This window comes from Manacus candei, unplaced genomic scaffold (assembly GCF_025592945.1).
Source record: "Manacus candei isolate 608988 ecotype Guabito, Panama unplaced genomic scaffold, ASM2559294v1 h1tg000159l, whole genome shotgun sequence".
NCBI lineage: Eukaryota > Metazoa > Chordata > Aves > Passeriformes > Pipridae > Manacus > Manacus candei.
Genome location: NW_026138207.1, coordinates 5,058,432 through 5,080,679, shown reverse-complemented (window position 1 = coordinate 5,080,679; position 22,248 = coordinate 5,058,432). Strand labels below are relative to the sequence as shown.

The 22,248-nt window shown below is 40.4% G+C and overlaps 1 protein-coding gene across 1 annotated transcript in view; it reads left to right on the top strand.

The window, feature by feature from the left end:
• The first annotated feature begins 268 nt into the window (after positions 1 to 268).
• LOC127463412 (pinopsin-like) overlaps positions 269 to 22,248 on the top strand; it is a 70,539-nt gene continuing 48,559 nt past the window's right edge. The window contains exon 1 of the mRNA XM_051772787.1: positions 269 to 674. Within this exon, the coding sequence (XP_051628747.1) occupies positions 338 to 674 (337 nt within the window). The 5' untranslated portion in view covers positions 269 to 337. The remainder of the gene's footprint in view (positions 675 to 22,248) is intronic.

Sequence of the window (22,248 nt, the reverse complement as noted above, 5' to 3'; positions counted from 1 at the left end):
TACCTTCCATTCTGAGCATCAGAAAAGATCATCTAACATGATCCTAGGTTTAAATAACAAAGATGAATTTGACGTGACTTTTTGCTTGATTTTGCTGCCCTGGAATTACTGCAGAGCAGACCACTGGAAAGACACAGTGCAGGAATATACTCTTGTGCTGAAATACAGTATTTCACACCTGCATAACCATGTAAAAGGTATCTTATCTGAGCAAAGGTCAGAAGACTTCTGAGATGGCTTGACCTGTGATGGAACAGCTCTTCTAGGAAACTGCTGGAGTACTTCAGCAACAGGCACCCAGCATCTGTGCCCCAACTGATCTGTGTCAAAGTCCAAAATGAACCACACTTGGACATACAACTTGAGCTTTGGTGCGCCTGCAGATCCTGTTGAGCCAAGGGCTGGACTCACAAGAAGTGGGCACACAGTAGTGGCTGTTTTTCTTGGATTCATCTTTTTTTTTGGTTTCTTGAATAACTTAATTGTCCTCATCCTCTTCTGCAAATTTAAAACCCTTCGTAACCCAGTCAACATGCTCCTCCTGAACATCAGTATCAGCGACATGTTAGTGTGCATCTCAGGCACTACCCTCAGTTTTGCATCTAACATTCGTGGCAAGTGGATTGGAGGGGAGCATGCTTGTAGGTGGTATGGCTTTGTCAATTCCTGCTTTGGTAAGAGTTCAATGATAATTCTTTACTCTCTTTTTCTTAATACTGGTGCATGAAGCAACTTGATCAGTGAGCTCAATGCTGGTCTGTGCTGAACAGAAGGTTACTTTGATTGCCGTGTTATGGTCAAACACAGCTGAAATCCATCTTTTAAAACATTTTAAAAGACTTAAGGAGAGAGTAGCAGAGATCTAATAAATATTTCCTAACATATCCCATTCTTTGAAATTACTTATGTTTTAAGGGTTAAAAATGTAATATAGAAAGAGGCAAGCCACTGGAAAGAGTTTAACTGTATGAATGCATATGATACTTCTCTCTTTTTCAGGAATATCTCTGCTATTGCAGAACTACAGGTCTCTCAGTGTGTTTCTGCCATAAACAAAGCCACCTGAAAGTACTCTATTTACCATTTGTAATTATCTATCAATCTATATCTATCTATAATATGAATTTCTCGTGTCTTGGATAATGAGTTTTCATTATTAGATGCTTTCTGTTCTCCTGCAAAGCAAAATTTTTATTTTAAAATACATCCTTGCAGATTCAATAGCAAACTAAGTCTTAGGAATAGATTTGTCAGAAGTGACGGTAAAAGTATTCAGTATTCTTATCTTGATCAGACAAAACATTTTTGCAGCCAGCTTTTTTACTGCTGGATATAAATGTTTTAACTGGAAATTATTTTAATTGTTAAAAAAGATAAAGGGCAAAGGGAAGCCTTTGTCCTCCAAGGTGGCCTGTCTGTTTAGGATATGTGTCACCAAGCAGTCGTCCTTTCTTCGTTTATTCCTACATTCAAAAAATGTAGGAAAAAATGTATTAAAGCATAAACTGGCCTGTTGGTGCATGTCTAGACATGATCCTTATCTCACCCAGACCGGGTGACTCAGTACAGCTCCCTCTTACTGTACATCCTTGTTTTGGTGCCTCCAGGCCACCAGGACAGGACGAGTGCAAGCCTGGCTCTTCTCCCATCCTGGATTGCAGTGCATCTCCTGCAGGCATTTGGCCCACAGCTCTTGATGTAGAAGCAGGTGGTGGATCCAAATGCATGTTTTCTACCTGAATTATAAGCTCTTACTGTTTCCAGTGGTGTGGTCACTGGTATGTTTTGATCAACATAACTGGTCTACTCTGGCCTCCAATCAGGAGGTCTGGAGACACACTATCTATACCGCTGCTGATGCTTTTGAGAAAGCAGGATCACTCTCGACGAGAAAAGACAAAGCAGAAAGAATCATACCTTGCAGAATATACCACCTAAGCAGTCTTTCTGCTGTGCCTTTTGCAACCGGGCATTCCTATCTCGAATTGGCCTTTTTAGCCACCAGCACGCTTATAACAAACGTGGGTAGAGCCCTCCCCAGATCTTCGTTCGCAAAGCTGAGCCATGCAGTCTCTGGTACCTGTCACTTTCTCAAACGTGTGCTGCACTGATGACCATTAACTCAGCCTGGCAACTTCCCCTGGGAAACTGCTGCTTTGCCCAAAGTGAAGTCTTGGGAGTTAGCAATGTTGTGTAACATAAGAGCACTTACTTTGGGCATCCAAAAGTAGACCCCATCAACAATACCTTGGCTTGTTTTGATGAGTTATTTTTGGTTTGGTCTGTGCAAAGCAGAATGACAGGTCTTCTTCCAGGTTTCATTTCCATTTTTGTGACTTTTATGAGTTCGAGTATTTCTGTACTTGGTCTTCTCAGGAAGAAAGAAGTTAAGACTGCTTTTTCTCCCTTACTTGATTTAGCCTCTTTTTTATTATTTAACAGTGGGATGGGTGAATAACATTTGAAGGGAGGGGTGGAAAAGGTGTTTTTTAAGGGATTAGGAAAAAGGTATGTTAATGGTGCCCTTTGAGCCTGTTGACTGATGTCAGGATACATGTGAGTTACCACCTGTCGTGGGTTGAGGTGGCTGGGTTTTTTGGTAGCAGGGGAGGGCTACATAGGGTGGCTTTGGTTAGAAGGTGCTAGAAGTTTCCCCCTCAATGAAGCCAATGATAGCTGTCTACAGGAGGGACTTCCTGCTGCTGGCCAAGGGAGAGCCAATAATTACGCCTCTGTGATAGCATATTTAAGAACAAGTTTGTTGCGTAGAAGAATTTTCGAGCCGGGGGAGAGCTGACTGGGCTGCCCTGCTGCCTTGCCTGCCGGGGCTGGAGGGGAGGGGCAGCAGCAGCCCAGCCCGGGCCTCTCGGCACCCAGCCCGGAGCAGGCAGTGGTACCCTCAAGCCCCCTGTGCTGCTCTTGGCAATGCTGGCCAAACCGAGCGGCGGCCCCTGCAAAGGGAGGCCGGGGGTGTGCGGCCCCGCGGAGAGTGGCCCTGCAGCCCCCGGGCCTGCCCCGTGAGCAGCCCGTGCTGGAACCCGTCCTGGAGCCCGTCCTGCCCAAGGAACCGAACAGCACCGACAGCGCCAAAGCCCCCAAGGTGAACTGCGAGGCGGGGGGGAGGGGGTGCCCTGTGGGCTAGGACAGGGCGGCAGAGTGGCCTCTGTCAATGGGTGCTGCCCTCCCTTCTCCCTTGACCAAGTCAAGCCGGGCTGGCCAGAGTGGCCTGCCATGGTGCATCCAAGCCCATGCTGGAGTAGATGGATGTATGGAAGAGGACTGTTACCCCCCGTGGAAGGCCCAGGATGGAGCGGAGTCCTTCAAGAGACTTGTGGCCTGTGGAGAGGAAAATCCATACCGGAGCAGGTTATTCCTGCGTAGGACTCATGGTCCTGTGGAGGATCCACGTTGGTACAGCTCACCTTATGAAGAACTTCATCCTATGAAGGACCATCGGGGTGCAGAGATTCCCCCTGCACCCCATGGAGAAGTGACCCTCGGGACAGTAGATATTGAAGAACTACTGCCTGGGTGGACCCACGTTGGAGAGGTCCATCAAGGGCTGTTACCTGTGGGAGGGACCCCAGAGAGCAGGGGAAGGACTCAGAACTGTGACCCCCCCTGTAACTCCTGGTGAGGACCATGGTGAAGCAGGCTGTCCCCCTGCAGCCCATGGAAGAGTGACCTACGGGACAGCAGATTTGGAAGACCTGTTGCCCGAGGGGTGGACTTGTCTCTCTGCACTGCTGTGGTGGGAGGAGGGAGAACATGGAAGGAAGGAGGGGTGGGTGGAAAGTGTGTTTAAAACTGTTTTGTTTCTCACTCTTTAGATCTTATCCTGTTAGTAATAAATTTTAATATTAACCCCACATTGAGTCTGTTTTGCCTGTGTGACCCCTCCCAGCTCAGAGCGACTTTAGTGGGTACCTAGAGTCTGGCCAAGGTCAACCCACGACACCACCCCAGTGACTGTGGAATTAAACCTTCAAATGGGGAAGTTTCTCCTAGGGTGACCTGCTTGTGGAATAATTCTTGAAAGTCAGATCTGTATAAATTGGATGGATGGCCAGAGTGCAGATTTCTGTGCTAACCTGTTTTCACGTGAGTTTCTGCTATAACTGTTAAAATGGATTAGATCATCAAGGAACACACAAGCAAACAAAACAACAAAACCCAGAATGTCAAAGGTGACCTCAGCTCCTCTGAGTGATGTTGGCCCCGTCAGCAGGGTGTCCTGGGCAGCTGAGGCAGCCTAAGTGCAGGTAGCACACAGTTCTTGTGACAGTCTTGCAGTGCTCACACTTTCTTTCATTAGTAGGTATAAGGGGCATGCATACTGAAGAAATTTGTTTGCAGAGTTACAATTAAAAGATGTTCACTTACATCTTTACATACAGAAAAACATGCATAAAGGAACTAGTAGTAGCAGGCTGCCTAACATTTATATGTCCATAAACAGATGATATCTGTTGATAAATACCATTATTCATCAGGTGTTATGACTTTTTGTACTCCAGAATGTGCTAAAAAAGAGCTACTGTAGGTGTGCAGCTCACTGATGGCTTTTTCATGTCTTCATGGCACTTGAAAACAAAATGTCTTTTTTTTTCCGATTTTTAACATTCAGTGTGTGCTGTAAACATTATAGACTGAGCAAGGATCCACTGAGTGGAATGGTTAAATTGTTTTGTGGCTATTGGAAAGTAACATGAGAGAGTTGTGAGGGTCTTATTGAGACTTGCAGGTATTATTGCTAAAACAAAAAACAAATACCATCTCAGTAATTGTAGGATTATTTTCCTTGTCTTCTGTGGACTTCGGAAAATTTGTAAAAAACTTACTGAAGTGATTAAAAAACTGAAGACGTGGAAAATCAAGTATATTCTGTGTCATAAACGTGGTTTAAGACTCACTGATTGGTTCATTGTAGTTACTGAGGATAATCACAGAGTCATAGAATGGTTAGGTTGGAAGGGACTTAAAAAACCATCTAGTTCCAACTCAAATTCTAACTGTTAAAATATTTTTAAATACAGTTCATTATTAAGAGGCTTCTGAAAGGACTGTATTTTAGTACGGGGTTTTTATTCCCTCTCAGTTTGTTTTGTGATACTGTGAAAGCCTCCTTTTAGTTCTGTACCGAATTGAGAGTGAAGGTGTTATCCTCCAGGTTTGTGGCTTGGATGAAACCTGAGACAATGAAAGCAAGAAGCTGAGATTTGTTTAAAACATAAATGCGCAGTAGATTAACTTTTTTTTTTTATCTCCAAAGTGTCTTACCTTTTTTAAAATCACATGACTGTTGCCCTGGAAGGTGATCTTGAAAGCAGAGCTGATTCTTCTCCCAACAGTATTGACAGTGCAATGTACATTGTTGTCACTTAGTGTGAAATCAAGTAAGTTATTTACTGAGCAATCCATTGCCTACCCCAGGCACTTAAAAATCATGACTCAAGAACCAGCACCAGGGGATTGCCATGGGCACAAGGGAAAAAAATTATGGACAAAGTGAAGGTTTTTTGGTTAAATTTCTTGTTGCTTTCCCCATGTCTGCTTTGTGATTTCAAACGATTCACAAAAAGCAGAAGGTTTTAAAGCTATCAGGAAGTGCAGATGCTGATCAATAAACATGTAGTCAGGATTTTATGTAGAAATTTAAATATCATGAGAGCTGCTATGGAAGTAGCAGTCGTTGGGTCTTGATCTGGGGGAGCATTAGGAATGGAGCTAGAGGAGAAACAGCGTGGTCTGTTTGCAGCATAAATGATTTTATTCTGGTGCTTGTGCATGTTTGCAGCTCAGTAGGTCACTGCAGTGGAAACTGCACGTGTCACTGAGTTGGGGAAATGGATGGATTTTTTAAATTTGCTCCCGTTACCCACCAGTTAGTCATGGTTTGACAAGCTCATGGTTATACATTTAAACAAACATGAAAAGGGACACAGGGACAGGATCCATTTTCCCAGCTGAACTCAGAGTAAACTTTGCAAGCAAGGTGAAAGAAGGACAGTTAAATATATTTATCATGAAATTATTAAATATCAGATGCTAATTTAGGAAAAATATATTGTTTAGTAAAGTAATCCCATAGAGACCATATATACATGAAGTGATATGCCATCCTAAGATTAAGTTTGTCTTGCAGTTCTGTCCATCTCAGCGTAGTCTCAATAGTGCCTTTTTAAACACTACAAATCTCTGGACAGATGAAAATTTTCAGAAACTTTCCCTTAATGTAGACTTCCCAAATATGTAGGATAAGCAGAATTTGGGCCCAGATGAATTCTGGAGTTCATTTTCAGAATCACTACTATACGTCATATCATGATTAACTATTAAGTAGATTAATACATGTGGGAAAGACAAAGAGCTTTCTCTGGCTCCAGAAATCCAATGCTAGATTCTAATGCTGGAAAAGTTTCAAGGTACATTACTAACAGGGATATATCTGTGACTGTTGACCTCTTAGCTCTTGTTTTCAGGTGTCTGCTGGTTGTTTTCTCTTTCTTAACCTTCATGGTTGTTAGAATACCTGGAAGTTTGACTCAGAAGTTGCTTCCAAAATTTCATTGTTAAAAATGAATTGAGATTACAGGACCCAGAGATGCCTATGCCATGTGAAAGCTGTGTGACTCGAGGCTGTGTCTTCCTGCACAACATCCCGTCTGTCCTGGATGCTGGGGAGGGCTACGTTCCTAAACCTGTTTGTACTGAAGTAGGGCATGTAGACATGTCTTTATGTCTGTTGATAAACCAAGGTCATATCTAAATGAGGACTTCAAAGTTAATCTTTTTAGAAATCCTGTAGCACTCAACTCTATGGGTAGATAATCTTCTTAGTCATATTAAATCAGTTATTGAATTATTCCCTTGTAAACTGGCAGAGAAGACACAGAATAGGAAATGGAACTGCTCATGATTTTTCTTTAAAGTTCAACTGCCTTGAACAAATGCCTTAAAAACAATTCTCTTCTTAATATTTTATCTTGATTTCATATGCTCTGTTTTAGGCTCACTGCACTAAACTAATATACTTATTTTAGAGTACAGACTTCTAACATACTGGAAACTCCCTGTTTATGAGATGCAGTTGAGACTTCAGATGTAAAAAATGACTCTCCTGTGAAAAGACACATTTATTTCCATGAGTAAAGACATAATCTCCTTGGGCTTGATCCTGCAAGAGTTCAAAGTTTTCTGAGCCTTTATGCAGCAAGTTCTCATCTCTCAGTGCAAAGCCACACTTAGCAGCTCCTCACCTGGATGCAGACCATGGATAGCTCCTGTTGCAGTGGTCTTGGGATGGGATTATAGGTGATATATCTATAAATAAAACTGATAGCAAGAACAACTAATCAGTAATGTTTGGGGAAACATAGTTCTTCAGACAGACCTTAGAAATGTTCTCTATTTGAAGTGCATAGACTCTGTTATGCCTGCAGTCAATCTGACCTGTGCAAGCTTTCATCGGTGGTTGGTCAGTAGCAGAAATACTCTGCTGGATCAAAGAGGGGGGTAGAAAAAAAGGTGCCTGACTCATGGAATTAGGTCAAAGGTGCTTATAGTTCCTTCATCTAAAAGAGAAGAAACATCTTTACCTAGAGGGCTTTAGTTATTTTAATACAGTGTTACAACTGATAGTTTGTCCTGAATTTTTCCACAAAATTTCAAGCACTCGATATGTATTAGATTGTATAGTAAATGGAAACAGGAAAATATTTATTCAAAAGATATGTAATCTGAATTCCTCTTTGGCATCTCCTCTCTAGAAAAACTGAAGTTAGCCTGCTATACTTTTTATTTAAATAATTAATCAGTGAGGTAGTGGTATATTATTAATTACACCTTTCAGGGCCATATTTACATGGAAAAATGAAATGCTCTTAGAGAAAAATGTAATGCTCTCCCCTTAGAGACAGATGGAATCGTGTGACTAAAACCATTTTCCAATCCCAAAGGCTTCTTTTATAATCAATAGAAAACCAAATTTGTATTGCCAGCATGCAAACTGTCTGATGCATTTGAGACATTCTCTTCAGGATGATATGAGCTGTGCCCTACAAGAATCCCTCTATTTCCACTGGCTATGAAAGGAGCCCAAGCTCAGGGGTAGATACTTGCTCTGTACCTCTCTGGAGTCATGAGACAACCCTCACAAATAGGGTGCTTATTGCTCCTTTATTCTTTCTGTAATTTTCTTACTTTTGCTTATAATTCCCTCCCCACTTCAGTATCCTCTTCTGGGATGTTTGGTTTATTTCCATTTCCTATAGGCATTAAACACTGCACAAAGCTGAAATCACTTAGAATAGTTGTTCAAGAGTGAGTATTTTTAAGACATCTATTGTATTTTCATGAAGAGGTGCCCAAGTCCTCTTTTCTGATCTTAAGATCTCAAATTCATCATGTAGGGAAAATGCTGTCTGCTCCTCCTACAAGCAAATTGTAGAGCATAAATACTGGGCTTCTCTGTTCAGTTTAAATGCTTGAAGTAGGGAGACAACCTGGGAGAAAGTTTTGGAAAATGCGATAAAGGAGAAACCATGCCATGCAGAGAAAGTGGAAATGGAAGACCTTATGTTGTACTTTAAGTGTTATTCCTGAAATCAGAGACTTCAGTCTGGTAGGTGCTTGAACGCTGGTTTAGGATAAGAGAAGGTTTTACCTTCATTATGACAGAGCATCATCGAAGATGTCGTTCAATTTGCCCATGTTTATAAGGCATTACAGATTATGGGTGTTGATGCCCAAGGGTGTTAGGTCAGATCCTGTGGTGTGCAGTTGGTGTCTGTATTACCAGGCATGGTTAATTCTCCCTTCCCTGGTCTGGGCAGCTCCAGCTGAGCCCCATCTCCACACCATACTGCAGTAGGACTGTGGAGTGCTCCAGAACCTCAACATTTTCCTCCTTCTCCCCTCTCTCAGCTTTCAGCACAGCAGAAATTCAAGCACATGGCTTAAACACGAACTAGAGTGTGCTCTGATCACTGATCCTCAGGTGCCCTCAGCTTTCAGCAGCAGCCAGGTGAAGGTGGAGACATATTTTCTCTTAGCTGCCATCCTTAATGTTTTCTGACGAATTTTGTTGTATGATAATGTAGAATCTGTTTTCCTAATGCCTGTACAAAAGAAAACAGCAAAAAACATGCAGAGATATCAACAGCTTGTGTATGTGTCCCTGGACAGAGGGTCAGAAGAACAGTAGAATTCTGTAAGGGAGTGAGTAACTTTGGCATTTTTTGTGCATAGTTGTTGGCTGTCAATGTAAAACAATGTTCAGCCCATGCCCAAAGTCTGTTTCCATGCATGTTCAAGTGACTACAGATTTCTGTCTATGTTTGATGCTTCCTTATTGGGCAGCCACGCCTGCAGTTTGGTTGCACAGTTTTGGTTCTATGTTATGAATCATGTTGCAGAACACTAGGGACTTTATGCAAGGAAGTACACAAATAACATCAATTCACATGGACACTGTGAATAGGAGCTTAAAGGCAAAGACCACATTGGATTTCTTGAAAAATTATCCTGATGGTGAATTGAATCCAAAAGGTCATGTCTGTAAGCTCTGTTGGAGATGATGGAACAGCATTTCTGTCGGAGTTCAGGTTTAATCATTGACATTTGCAGGCCCTTTTCCCTTATCCTGGGTCATGGCAGTAATGCAGGCAATGCAATATGCCTGATGTCAGTTTTCTGTTAATTTAAGAAAAAGCAGAAACCAGCTCTGCTGGTAGTCAAGTCACACAGACGTGAAGAAATATGTCATGAAATTGTAGCTGGCTTTTTGGTCGTTCAGTGGGTATAATGAAATAAACTAGAGCCCAGTAAATAAGCAACATTCAATCCAAAAAAAGTGTTTAATGGACTTTGCTTGTGAAAGACAGATCGTATTATTTTTAACTCTGTGTGTAATAATCTCTAGGAATTGTTTAGACCATCTGCATGCTGACACATCGGGACAGAATTGAGTAATTTTTGGAAAATTTTTAAGCTTCCCTTGTAGGCCCTGAGGTATACCAGGGAGTGGATATTATCTTTGGCTGTTTAAATTGAAGTTATATACCCAGTGACATTTTCTTAACTGATGACATTAATTTTCTATGTTTTTTTTTTTTTTTTTTAGGAAGCATTTAAGCTGAATCTTCTGGTCTAGTAAGCAAATTAAACTTACAGGCTTTTCAGTGATAAAAGGGATACAGAACCATTGGCATAGTTCCAAATAACAACACAATAATGGGTGATGACTACTACTTTCATTTCCCCCTCCCCTATTTTCTCAGCTGTGGCAAATACTTCATACGTAAAGTAATTACTAGGGTTGGGTTCTTTTTTTTTGGTTGTTTTTTTTCAATGTTAGTGTTTCTGCCACTTTTCTAATTAGAAAAGTCTATTAAGTGAGAAAATAATTTGTTAAAAGAGTGTGTTCGCATGGAAAAATAAATTTCTTTGAAAGCTGGAGTTATCCTGTTTACATTTTTGTTTTTCTACACATCAACACTAGCTGAAAAACTGCTTCTGGAACCAAAGATGCAGTAATGTCTAATAATAAACTACAGCCTGTATTGATTCGCAGACCACTTACTGCTTCTGTGGATTTCTCAGCTAACATGATTCACTACTTAAAAAATATAAATGCCTCCTATTACTGGAAGATTTGTGGATTTGGTTTTGTTATGAGTTGTTTGGGGTTTTTTAAATACTAACTAAAAATTACCTCTGTCTGCTCCAAATTTTTCCATAATTGATGCAGACAGGAGGAGTATTTGATATCTGCAGACAGCAAATGCAACGGAGCATCACTCCAAGTAGGCATTTCCTCCCCCTAGCATCCCACCATCCCATTTCTGTGAGATTTCCCTGTACTTTGACTCCTGAGCAGCTCAGGACCTGGTTGCCCCTCTCTCCTCCGTGCTGTGCTGGCCCAGTGTGGATCAAGGGATGCAGATGGGTGAGCATTCACCCCCTACATGGGTGAAGTCTCAGGGTCCCTGGAGGCTGCTTGACTCCCCTCTCATCTGGTCCAGATGGTAATGCCTCTAATCAAGGTCACCTAGGTACCATCTTTTAAACCACCATGTTATAACAATGCCAGACTTCTCTTGCTTCAGCTGAAGGTTTCTCATGCCAGCTATCAGCATCGGGCTCGGTTGCTCTGGGCTATTTCAGCCAACAAGTCTTTCCAAAATGTGGTAAAACTATGTTACTTTTCCTGTTTGCAGTTTCTTAAACCTGTTTTACAGACAGATGCCAATAAATTGGAAGTACAATCTCATCCTATGGCCAGATACAGAATTCTACTGTTCCTTTTGAAAATATAGCAGCCACAATGCAGAAGGTTAGCGACTTGCTGGGGTAAGCTGGAAATCTACATATATTTCACAGTTTTTTATTAGAGGCAGGCAGTCACTATCTGCTAATTTTCTAGTGTGTTTTGCAATTATATCTTGTATTGTTTCTTTCCCCTTCACATTTTCCATTGTTTCTATTTGTTTCACTAATGCAATCAAGTGCAGAAAAATAGTAGATAACTATGGCAAGAAGGAATCAAAGTGAACAGGCTTCAGATGAGTCAATAGGTGGAAACTGTTTTATTCTGAATTATTTTTGAGGAGACTTATAACAGTAGAAATTTGTTCAGGACCAAATAATTATCAGAAAAAAAAGGCATCAAAAAAGCAGACTTGATTGTGAAAATTTTTCATAAGGACTGATAATCTTGAAAACAGCAATGTAAAACTTTGCTTAGATTAGAACTCTGGCAATTTCCAAGTTTCAAAACCATTAGTTAATTCATATGTATGACGTTTTATTGCTTAATTTCTAAGTGTTGTCCAAGTCTAGTACAGACCTCTGAGACAGTACTGGAATAGCACTTTGACCTAAGAAATGGTATGAATTTTACAAAAACATATATCCCCTTTAACTTCTCCTTATGAAAATTTTAGGACATGCAATGGTTGATTACAGTTGGGTCTGCATTGGACTTAATTCTTATGTGCATGTGCATGCTGAAGCATTATTGTTTGCCAAATTTACAGTTTGTGGGTTATTTCTGTTCCGGCCTCAGGCTGTTTGTGGTGTTACTGACACATTTAATCACCCTAATGAAATTAGGTGAACTGTTTAGGGTGCTGTGCAGCAGGCAGCCCAAGGCAGAGCAGGTCAGGCTGCACCGCCTTTCCTTTCATTGCTGGCAGCAGAACAAGCACTTCATGGGATGGTCATGTCTGTGGCTGATCTGTTTGCCTTAGTGTAAGTTCAGCAGGAGTTAATTAGAAGCAGTTCTAGGGCAGGAATTAATATGGTGGGCATGAGGAGTTATGATTTCTGCCTCTTTATGAAAGGGTGGAGTATGTACGTGGTGTTTGTGCGTATATTATGTATATGTTCTGTACACTGACTGTAATGCACTAAGCAATTCTTCTCTATGCAAGTTTTTGTAACAAATCCTAGTAGTTTGCCCTAATTTATTCAAACTGACAACTTTTGCTCTGTTTTTGAACTGCTTGGTTTTCACAGAAAGAATGTGTGGCCGCCCAAGAGGGCCGAGGACCAGCAGGGGCTGCATGAGGTTGTTGGGGATTGCTTTACTGTGTGTACTTCTTAAAAGTGAAAATGTATTTCTATGTAATATCCTTGTGAGAAGCAAAGACTGCATCACAGGAATAGGATGAAAGGCTGCCAGATAAATATGCCAGTCAGGATTTAAATAGGCTTTTTCTAATGGGTAGAAAGCAGGTTATGAGGCAAGACAAAGCCAGAGCTTAATATTCTTTGAGATAACAGTGGTAGATGTACCACCATCTGGTTTCCTCAATGTAACAGTTTTTCTCTATAGGTCAGTGCACCAAGGGGTGTTTAACAAGGATGAGTATGAGTAGGAGTTTTAAAAGTGTTATTATCTTTTCTAGGGCTGTGGGCACTCAGACCTTTGGTAAAGAAATATTAATAGCAGATAGAAGCAGGTAATGGCCTCTTACTCTGCTGCAATTGTTCCATCTTATCATTTCAATAACTAAATAATAGTTGTGCTTTGCAAAGAGTTGTATATACGTACTAAGTATTTGCCATTCAAAGTACTTTGCCTAGCTATACTTCTAGAATACTAAACTTAAAGTTAGTATAACTATCAGCATCCAGTGGTATTTTTCCACTATGTAGTCCCAGCAGCCTGTGATTTGTGGTGTAGAGATGTCTTTCCTGAAATAGTACTTTTGATTCTAATAGGTCTTCCTGCATTTATCTTCCATGCTGTTTGCTTTTAGGAAACCTGCAAAATTTTGGTATGCACAATATAATATGTCAAGGAATTCCACTTCTTCCTTACCAAAGAGAAGTACCTTCTACTGTTTGTTAATTCTGAGTCTGCAACCTGATGATTTCAATTGAAAACCCAGTTATTGTATTATGAGAAACACTAAATAATCTTCCTTCATCCACCTTTTCAAATCACCTCTCCCTCTCCTCCCCTCCCCTCCCTTCTTTTTTTCCTTTTCTAGTAAGCCCTGTTTGCTTTTCTAAATGCTGCTGAGCATTGCTTCTTAGTGGAAGTGGTTTGTGTAAAGCTGTCTATCATAACTCTCTTTGCAGAGCAGTAAGTCAGTCAGAAATAATCACTGTGTATTTAAAGCTAGGTCTGTTTTTCTCCACATATGGCAGTTTACATCAGTATTGCATTTCATCTGCTCAATGGCTCAGTTTCATACAGTTGTTCTGCAGTACTTTGCAGTCAGTTTTTGTTGATTTTGAGTTATTCAGCATACTGTAATAAGCAAACTTCACTCTTTACCATCTTTTCCGGATCATTTATTAATGTGCTGAATAGCCCAGGGCCTAGCACAGATCCGTGGGGAACTTCTGGCTACAATTTCCACTAAAAAACTAATTATTTTCTCCTGTTCTTTATTTCCTGCCCCTACTCAATTAGTTATTCATGTCAAGATTTCTGTTATTGCAAGGCAGCTTACTATCCTTAAGAGCCTTTAGGCTTGTCAAAGTGGTTTGAAAATCCAAGTAGGCTTTATCAATTGCTTTATCAACCTGTCTGCATGGCACTGTCAAAGACTTCTAATGAAGTAGTAAGGTCTGGATTCCCCCCATGGTAGCAACTCTGGCTTGTTGAAGTATGTCATACCTCCTTATACACCCACTGCTTGCTCTCTAGTGCAATTTCCATCAATCTATCCAGTGGTGCAGATTAGACTCATTAACTGGATGAAATGTACTGCAAAGGATTTCTGTCTGCATTGGTTACAACTAATTTCTTAATGAATGTAGCAAAAGATCTCCTCTTTGAGGTCATTCTGAGGGGCTAAGGGATGGAGCTTACCACTTCTCACTGCACATCCTTTAGCCAACAAAGCGATCTTGGAAAAAGATAGTAGCAGCCTTCTCCGGTGTTTCATCTCACCTCCATAATATGTGAGGTTGTTGGGTCGCAAGACTGAACAAGAAATTCTTGGTTCAATGGCAGTATAAAGACTTGTCAACATATATTGAGACTGCATTCATAGTATCAGACAAAATATTTATTGACCAGTTAATACCTAGTCGGTATAAAAACCAGTTTGACCACTAGACTTTATGACAGAAACTTGACTCAGAATTCTGAGTTAATATTTGTAGTGTGTTCCACTTCTAGGAAGGGCAACTGCTGAAAAAATGCTGGATTATGGAAAATCTCTAGAATCAGAGAGTATTCTGAGTTGGAAGGGACCCACAAGGATCATCGAGTCCAACTGCTAAGTGAATGGCCCATACAGGGATTGAACCCACAGCCTTGGCATTATTAGCACCATATACTCTTATTATTAAAAATGAGCAACTGTATTCAGTGAGAAAGCAGAGGCTCGTCAAAAGGAAGTTACTTAAGTGTGCTCTGGTGGACACTTGCCTCTTTAGCTGGTAGATGATAATAGACTGTAATTTCACCTCTTAGCTTACTTGGTGCTATATCCCGCGTGTAGAAGACCCTTGAGACTACAAGTTGTCTGTGCAGTTCCTCAGCGTGAAAGAAGATCCCGGAGATGCCCCCACATTTCAAAAGGAGCAGTCCTGTCAGGGAATCGGGATCTTGTAGGACAGCGTGGGCATGGGAATGCTGCAGTGAACCTGACTGCCCTGAGAGCATCCTCCTGCTATGCTAGCACTGTATATCCATCTTTGCTTTTCAGGTGCAGACAAACCCTAAAGATTTCTCCTGAGATGTTGCTGTACAGGAGCTCCATCTAGTGCTGACATTATTTCTTATTCTGATTCCCTAAGGCAGCAGAATAAATATACTGATACGGAGGCAGCCAATTTAGGAAGCTGAATTTGCAGGTGCTAGCCTGCTTTCCAGAACGCAAAGGGATCCTGCCTAACATATGGAAAGTGAGCCAGAAATTAGTGTTCGAGGTTATTTTTGTGCTATGCTGGTACCACTGAGATGCAAAAGGGAATTCTTCGCTATATTTATGCCTCTGGGAGTTGGTTGGTTGGTTGATGAATAGGCATATTAATAACATAGTAGATAAGTATAGTAGTACTGAGTGATACATTAAATCACCAGATACAGCGAAAGACCACCCTTAAAGCACAACGTGTACAGGTTTAAAAATTCAGCCAAGGAGGGACGAAGAAAGAAAAAACCCCTAGATAATTTTTTGCCATTCAAAGTAATACATGCTGTCTGTATTGAGGTATCACCAAACACGAAGGGTGTGTTGTACAAAGGATGAAAATAGGAATGAATATTGAGTGAAAAGAGCACAAAAGATTTACTGAACAGGACTGGTAATGTTTATTGTCAGATTTGTTCTAGCAGGCTTGGATCCAACAGTGATTTCTCAGTGATTTCTTTCAAGCACACAGTTAAACTGCGATTCCCATTAGAGTTAAGCAGGAAGATAATTCTTTGGAGAAAGGAATGATTGCCTGCTCTAATGGACTCATGATTCCAAGACATCTTAGCAAACAAAACCAAATAATTACAGGCATTAGATAAACAGCAATTGGCACATTTATTTCTATTTAAAGAGAACTGTTAATATCTGAGGTCACCTGTATTTTGAAAGCATTTAGAAACTATTTGTAATTGCTAATGTGTAACAAATGAATGTGGGAAATATTTTCTCAATTTTAAATATGTAGAAGTGCTTCTAACGCCTTAAAAATCAAAAGGAAATAGTGATCTCATCACTAATATATGGAAACATTCTACTAGAATTAGAGTCATTAAAGGCAAGAATATTTGATTTTTTGGACCATTTATTCTGTGCTTATCATATAAATATTTAATAGGCATATCCAAATACAACCAGTAATGTTTTGGAAGCACATCCAATTCTCAGCTACTTCTGTCAGTTATTGAGGCATCCATGCTGACCTCTGCAGTTCATATCATCTATATTAGCACTGAACTTATCAGGAGTTGTTATATTCACATTGTGGTTTTGCTATATCATAAAGCAATCTGTTGTGATTTGTTTATTCACTAAAGTCTAGATACTGAACCGTAAATATCAGGCAAGTCAGGCTGGTTGGTTGTCCACAAAGACCAGTGCTCACTTTGGGTCTATTCATCTTAACTCTGAAATGTCTTCTAGGTTCATCAGGCTTTCTTTTTAACTCTGGAAGCGTTGGGTCTTCTGCCAAAATCTGCTGGCAGCTCATAAAATATGAGCTCCTCTTCTGGGGAGGGAAAAGGAAAAAGTGGATAATATTCTGGGGGTTAGCAAGGAAGGAACAGTAACCACAAATGTCTGCCACTTCAGACCTGTTTACATCCCTTCTGAACATTTGTTTGTGCTTCTCATCTCAAAAAATAGAAAAACCCACTCAAAAAACCCCAATCACCCCCAACAAAAACCAAAACCCTTGATAATAATATTTTTGTGAAATCCCATATTCACAATCTCTCATTTGTTTCTCTCTCAGATTTGCTGGTTTGATGTTACCTTCTCAGTAGCCCTCGTGGCTGTAAAAGTTGCTAGCTAACTTAACTGTGTTTTATTAATTTAACTGAATTTGTTTCATTCTGGGCTGCCTATCCCAGATTTTGCAGGCCAGTCAACATTCTCAGTGCCACTTTTTGGCAATCCCCGTATCATGCAAGACTCTCACTGGAGACTGTATATGACACAGGTTTTTCTCTATCTTCACTATAGCAATGAAATGTATGTTACGAGACTCAGAGCTAGAAAGCAAAATAGAATTTTTTTTTTTCAGAATTAAGAGTTTTGTTCTTTCTTCCTCTGTGATGTTGTGACTGAATAGTTTTTGATGCTTTACTGAAGTGCACATGCTGTGAGAAAGTCAGGTCAACAAATCAGCTTTTGGAAGTTTCTGCTTTTATTGTTATAATATTCTTATATACTCACCTGCAAGGCAGTCTCCGATGGCAGCAACTACATCAGTGGTGATCACTGTATTTTTGTGGAAGAAATGCATTGACTTTAAGGGAAACAGAGCCCACTAGTTTTACTTATCAATATTAACATTAACATTAAATCCATACATAACAAATGGAAGTTAAACTGATGATAGAATGGATTGCTCTGTGTGCACCCACATAAAATCTTTGATACTGTGGCAGTTGTTAGTAAGGTAGTTTGGCCCAGAGCTAACAAAATTTCTCCTGAAGATTAAGCAACCATTAGCAAAAGGTATTGTTGCTTTTTTTTACCTCTTTCTTCTTTCAAACCTCTCTTGTGAATACCAGATCTTCCAATTTGTATTTCATGCACAGTCCCTGATGGACTGTGATAGATGGACACATACAATAGGATATGTTTTCAGAAAGACTTCTATGGAGATATATAAATATAAATATGTTGGAAAGGTCATGACTTACGTTGCTTAAATTGTTTATGTTTCATTTACATGTATGGAGTGTTTTATTTCTGTAGAGAACTAACAGAAATACTCTCATTTAAATTCAGGAAAGTTATTTCCCTTGAAAACAGCCCTGAGTCACTGACCAAACTAGTTTTGTATAACTCAGTAACATATTTATGTAATACCATTCAGTAGGACAACTTGGAATTAAACTTAAAACCTTAAAATTGAGGTATTAAGAGCCTTCATTTGAAGAGGGTTGTTTCTTAGTGCTGTTTCTTAGTCTCTGTTTACATTTAAGTCCTTAGACAAGAACAGTCAACGACGTTGTCAAGAAGAAACAGCAGAATACCTCAGCACAGGATTCCCTAATATTCTCAACTTGAGGTGCACCTACATCTTATCTCCATCTCATACTGCCACAGAGCTTTTCAGCATATTATGCAGCTAATGGAAGAGTAGATTTAGCAGCTGAAAACTGAGGGTCTAGAAGGAAGGGAACATAGTTGTGTTAGGACACAGTGTTCCTGAGAAACCTACCTATTGCGTGTGTTAGGTATTTACCAACACAGCATTTCGAAGTGGAGACCAGAGCATGCTTCTTCCATCCCTGCTAATGTCCTTACAGCACTGTGCACTTTCTTGCTTGATGCCTCTCCGAGTTCACTGTTCATGACTGCACAGTGGCCTGACTGCACAAGCAAAGGTGAAACTTTTGGTGAGTCCCAACCTGCCAGCTGCTGGTTCACGCTCCTCTTCCACTTCCAGGTGCATGATGTTCTTCCCAGAATATTATGTTAGAGCTGCCTCGCAGGAATAGGTGTTACATGCACACACATATATGAATGGAGTCTCATAAATGTATAAAACATCACCATTTTCTCTTCCTTCAGCAACACATTTAAGCAGTGATGGCTGGACTTGCGTTTGGTTAACTTCTACCACTGGCAGGCCCTCCTGGGGTTAGCACAGGGTCCTGTAGGTGCCATGTGGGAACCCCAGCATTTACTATCCTCTTGACTTCCCCTCTGCATTTGGTACTTGGCTGGCAGATGGTCTGTTGTGCACTGGGGGGTGCTCAGCTGGCACCATCCTGCCATGGGTCTCAGCAGCAGAACAGCCAGGCATGCTCTGTTTCCCTGCCTTGCACCAGTGTCAGCTGCATTTTGCCCTGTCTCGGTCTCGGCAGCTGGGTTTAGGCTGGCCACAGGCTACAGTGGTACTGGGAGATGTATCGACTTGCTTTGGAGTTACCAAGGTTGGTACAGATGATTCATGAAGCGAAAGGTGTGTAAACACCTGAACACAGCATAGAAGAGTGAGAACAGCCTGTGCAGGTAATGAAGAACGCTGTTCCCAGCAGTAAAACCAAGCACATATTTTGACTCAGACAAGCCTGAAGGACTGTGTGCTGATAAGAACAGAGCATGACAACTCATCAGCGGGGGATCCTGCACCCTACTGAGAGGAGCATGACATCAAGGGTACAGCATGGTACACCTGCCATTTCTTTCCCTGGTAGCTCACCATGAAAGACATGGGGCCTGTGCAAGTGAGTGCATTCCAGGCAAGCGTGTTTTCCAGATGAAGAAATGCAAACAGGGAGCAGCAGTCTCACCTGAGACATACAAGGTTCGTAAGGGCAGGATTCATAAGCAATGGACGATTTCATAATGACAGTGGACTCCTGAAGTGTATAAAAGCTCTATCCAAAACCCAGCTTTTTTGCCAGATAGCTGTAAGCAAGGGGTTTGACAAACTGATAGGTGGGGTCTGCTGTTCTCTCTGTTGCACAAGAGAGATCCTGTACAGACTTCTTCAGCACAGACCATTGTACTTGTGGGTTTGTGGGTGTGAGAGTGTGAGTGAATGAAAGCTGTGAGAGAATGCCTGTGAGTGGGTAAAATCCACCTGCGTTGAGATTGGATGCGGTAAATCTATCTTGGGTTTTTGCAAGCCCTTGGATTTAGTTTTGCTCGATTAGTTCCTTGCTGAAGAAGGTGCTATTACATTCCTCCAAGTTCAGTCTGCCTAAGGTTACCTGTGGCTTCTTTTCATTGCCCCTGGTCCTTGATAACACAGGGCAGGGTATACATTACATCATACAACCACAATGCTCCAGAACTCTAACCATCATGTAGGATAATGACCTTCAGGAGATTTTAGAGGACAAATATACCTAAATTAGTAATCAAAACATTGACCCAGTGTAGGCTGACTCTATGTGATTCTCAGTTTTTCATAACCTACAGACCATGGGTGAGCTGTGTCCCCTTTCCAATTACTACATCAGTGAGCAGCATAAACCAACAAGAACTGATAAGAAAATGTAACACTTTTAGCTGGGACTCATGGGAACAAAGCATAACAATTTGCTGTGCCTTTCACAGCATACTCTGTGCTGTACTGCCAGGGAGAAATGTACAGATCCTTAAATAAAGTAAATAGTAGATAATGTCTCAGATGATAGTCCTATAAATAGATGCCTGTCCTGGTTTATGACTTGAAATTTAATTTCTTGCACTCTCTGCAACTAATTGCCGTGTAGAAAAACCTCATGCCCCACTTCCAAGTTGTCTTAAAGTCATCTATTTCTATGGTTAACTTTCGAATAATTATCTATTCCTGTAATGAAACCTACAGTGGATTTTTTGTCATCTTTCGGTGAGAACCTCATCTTTGTTCCTGTATATGCATGAAATGTTGGGGGAGCAAATTACATTTCTCACTGTGATTGACTCCTGTGAAGTTATTTGGCTAGGTACCAGCTTGAGGTCCTAAATATTTGTTGGAATCAAATTCTATTTAGATTTGCAATTCATGAACCTAATTTTATTGCAGTTTTAGAAAAAATTATTCATGTGAAATTAATATATACAGTCTACACAGTCATAAATGTTGCTGCACAATAAGAGTGAAATGTTGGCATAAAGCATTATGATTAACTTTAAAATTATAATTGTTTTCTTCTTTTTATAACTTACATTAATTTTTTTAATTTGATTTCTGGTTATTAAGAGCATGTAGATTGCATTCAAGTCTTTTCCTCAAGTCTTTTCCTCAGAGAGAATTCTAAAGTATTTAATTGTTTTTTTGTTTTAAAGCTGAGATTCTCACTAATTCCTCTGACTGCAATATATAGGGCATGAAATAGAATACCAGATAACTGCAGGATTTCTGGCAAAGGTCACAACAGTTAAATGCACGTGGCATTAAGGAAACGCTTGAGGCAAAGCTAGGAGGCACAATGAAAAGTGAGAAGCTTTATTCTACTTTAGCCAAACCAGATTACAAGAAGGGCAATGAGGGAAGACGAAGGAAACTACAAGCCTGTTAGTCTAAAATCAGTACCTGGAAAAATTATGGAGAGGATCATACTGGGTTCTATTGAAAAGCATATAAAGGACAAGGCAATCATCATTTTTTTGCTGGCAGCCTATTCACTGTTACACACCTGATGTCTGTATTTTACTTCCAGCCAGTGTTAAACTAAAACACAAAACGTGGTTTTGTCTTTGTTGTGAAATTATGTTGTTTCAGTCCATCAAATTAGGCTGGTGTATCCATTATAATTGATCAAATGATAGTGGTATATTTCTAGGATTCAGCTATTAAACTAATAAAAGAGTGAGATTAAAAAAAAAAAAAAAGGTATTTTTTGGGGGGGTTGTTTGTTTGTTTGTTTTAATTAAAAGGCTGACGATATTCTTACCGATCAGGGATATTAGAGCTGATCTACCACAACATTGGAACAAGATTATTGCTTGATGTGCATCCTGGTTTGGTTTTGAACACTCTTGGCTTCTGTGTTAAGGTGAAAGGCCCTCCATCAGGAAGGTTGGATGGAGCTGCAGTGTTGCAGTATAGAGGGTCAGGGCACATTTTGTGACTTTGTATATGCTGCACAGGGCCACACAAAGTAGACTGAGAGGGTTACCATGGCCTCTGTTGTTCCCATTTCTTCCTCACCTGGGTGATAGATGTTTTCATTACAGCCAATTCAGCTGAATGTATCTTACGGTTGGAAAAAGCTACTTGTTTAATTTTTATTTTGATTTAGACTCTTAATTTCATCCCTTTTTGTCTTTCAAAGCACCTGTTCTGTTCTTTGAAAGTAATTGTAATTTTTCTAAAAAGTTAGCTGGCCTTAGTAAATTAAACCACATGCAGAGTGCTGAATTCTTTTATTATCTCTTATGAACTACCCCTTCAGTGTGTTCTTCATTTTCCCTTTCTGTCTTGAAAGTATTAGAAGTCAATTCACAGTGGTATTAATTTTAGTGCTATTAAAAAGTTCAGACCTTGAAGTCTTACTGTGCCAAAAAGAAAAATATTGGATTTTTTTCTGAACTTTTGTGATCTGGGATTCCATGTGTCACAGTTCCTGTCCTCCAGAGAAAAGTACAGTTTGTGTCATGTCAGTGGAACTCA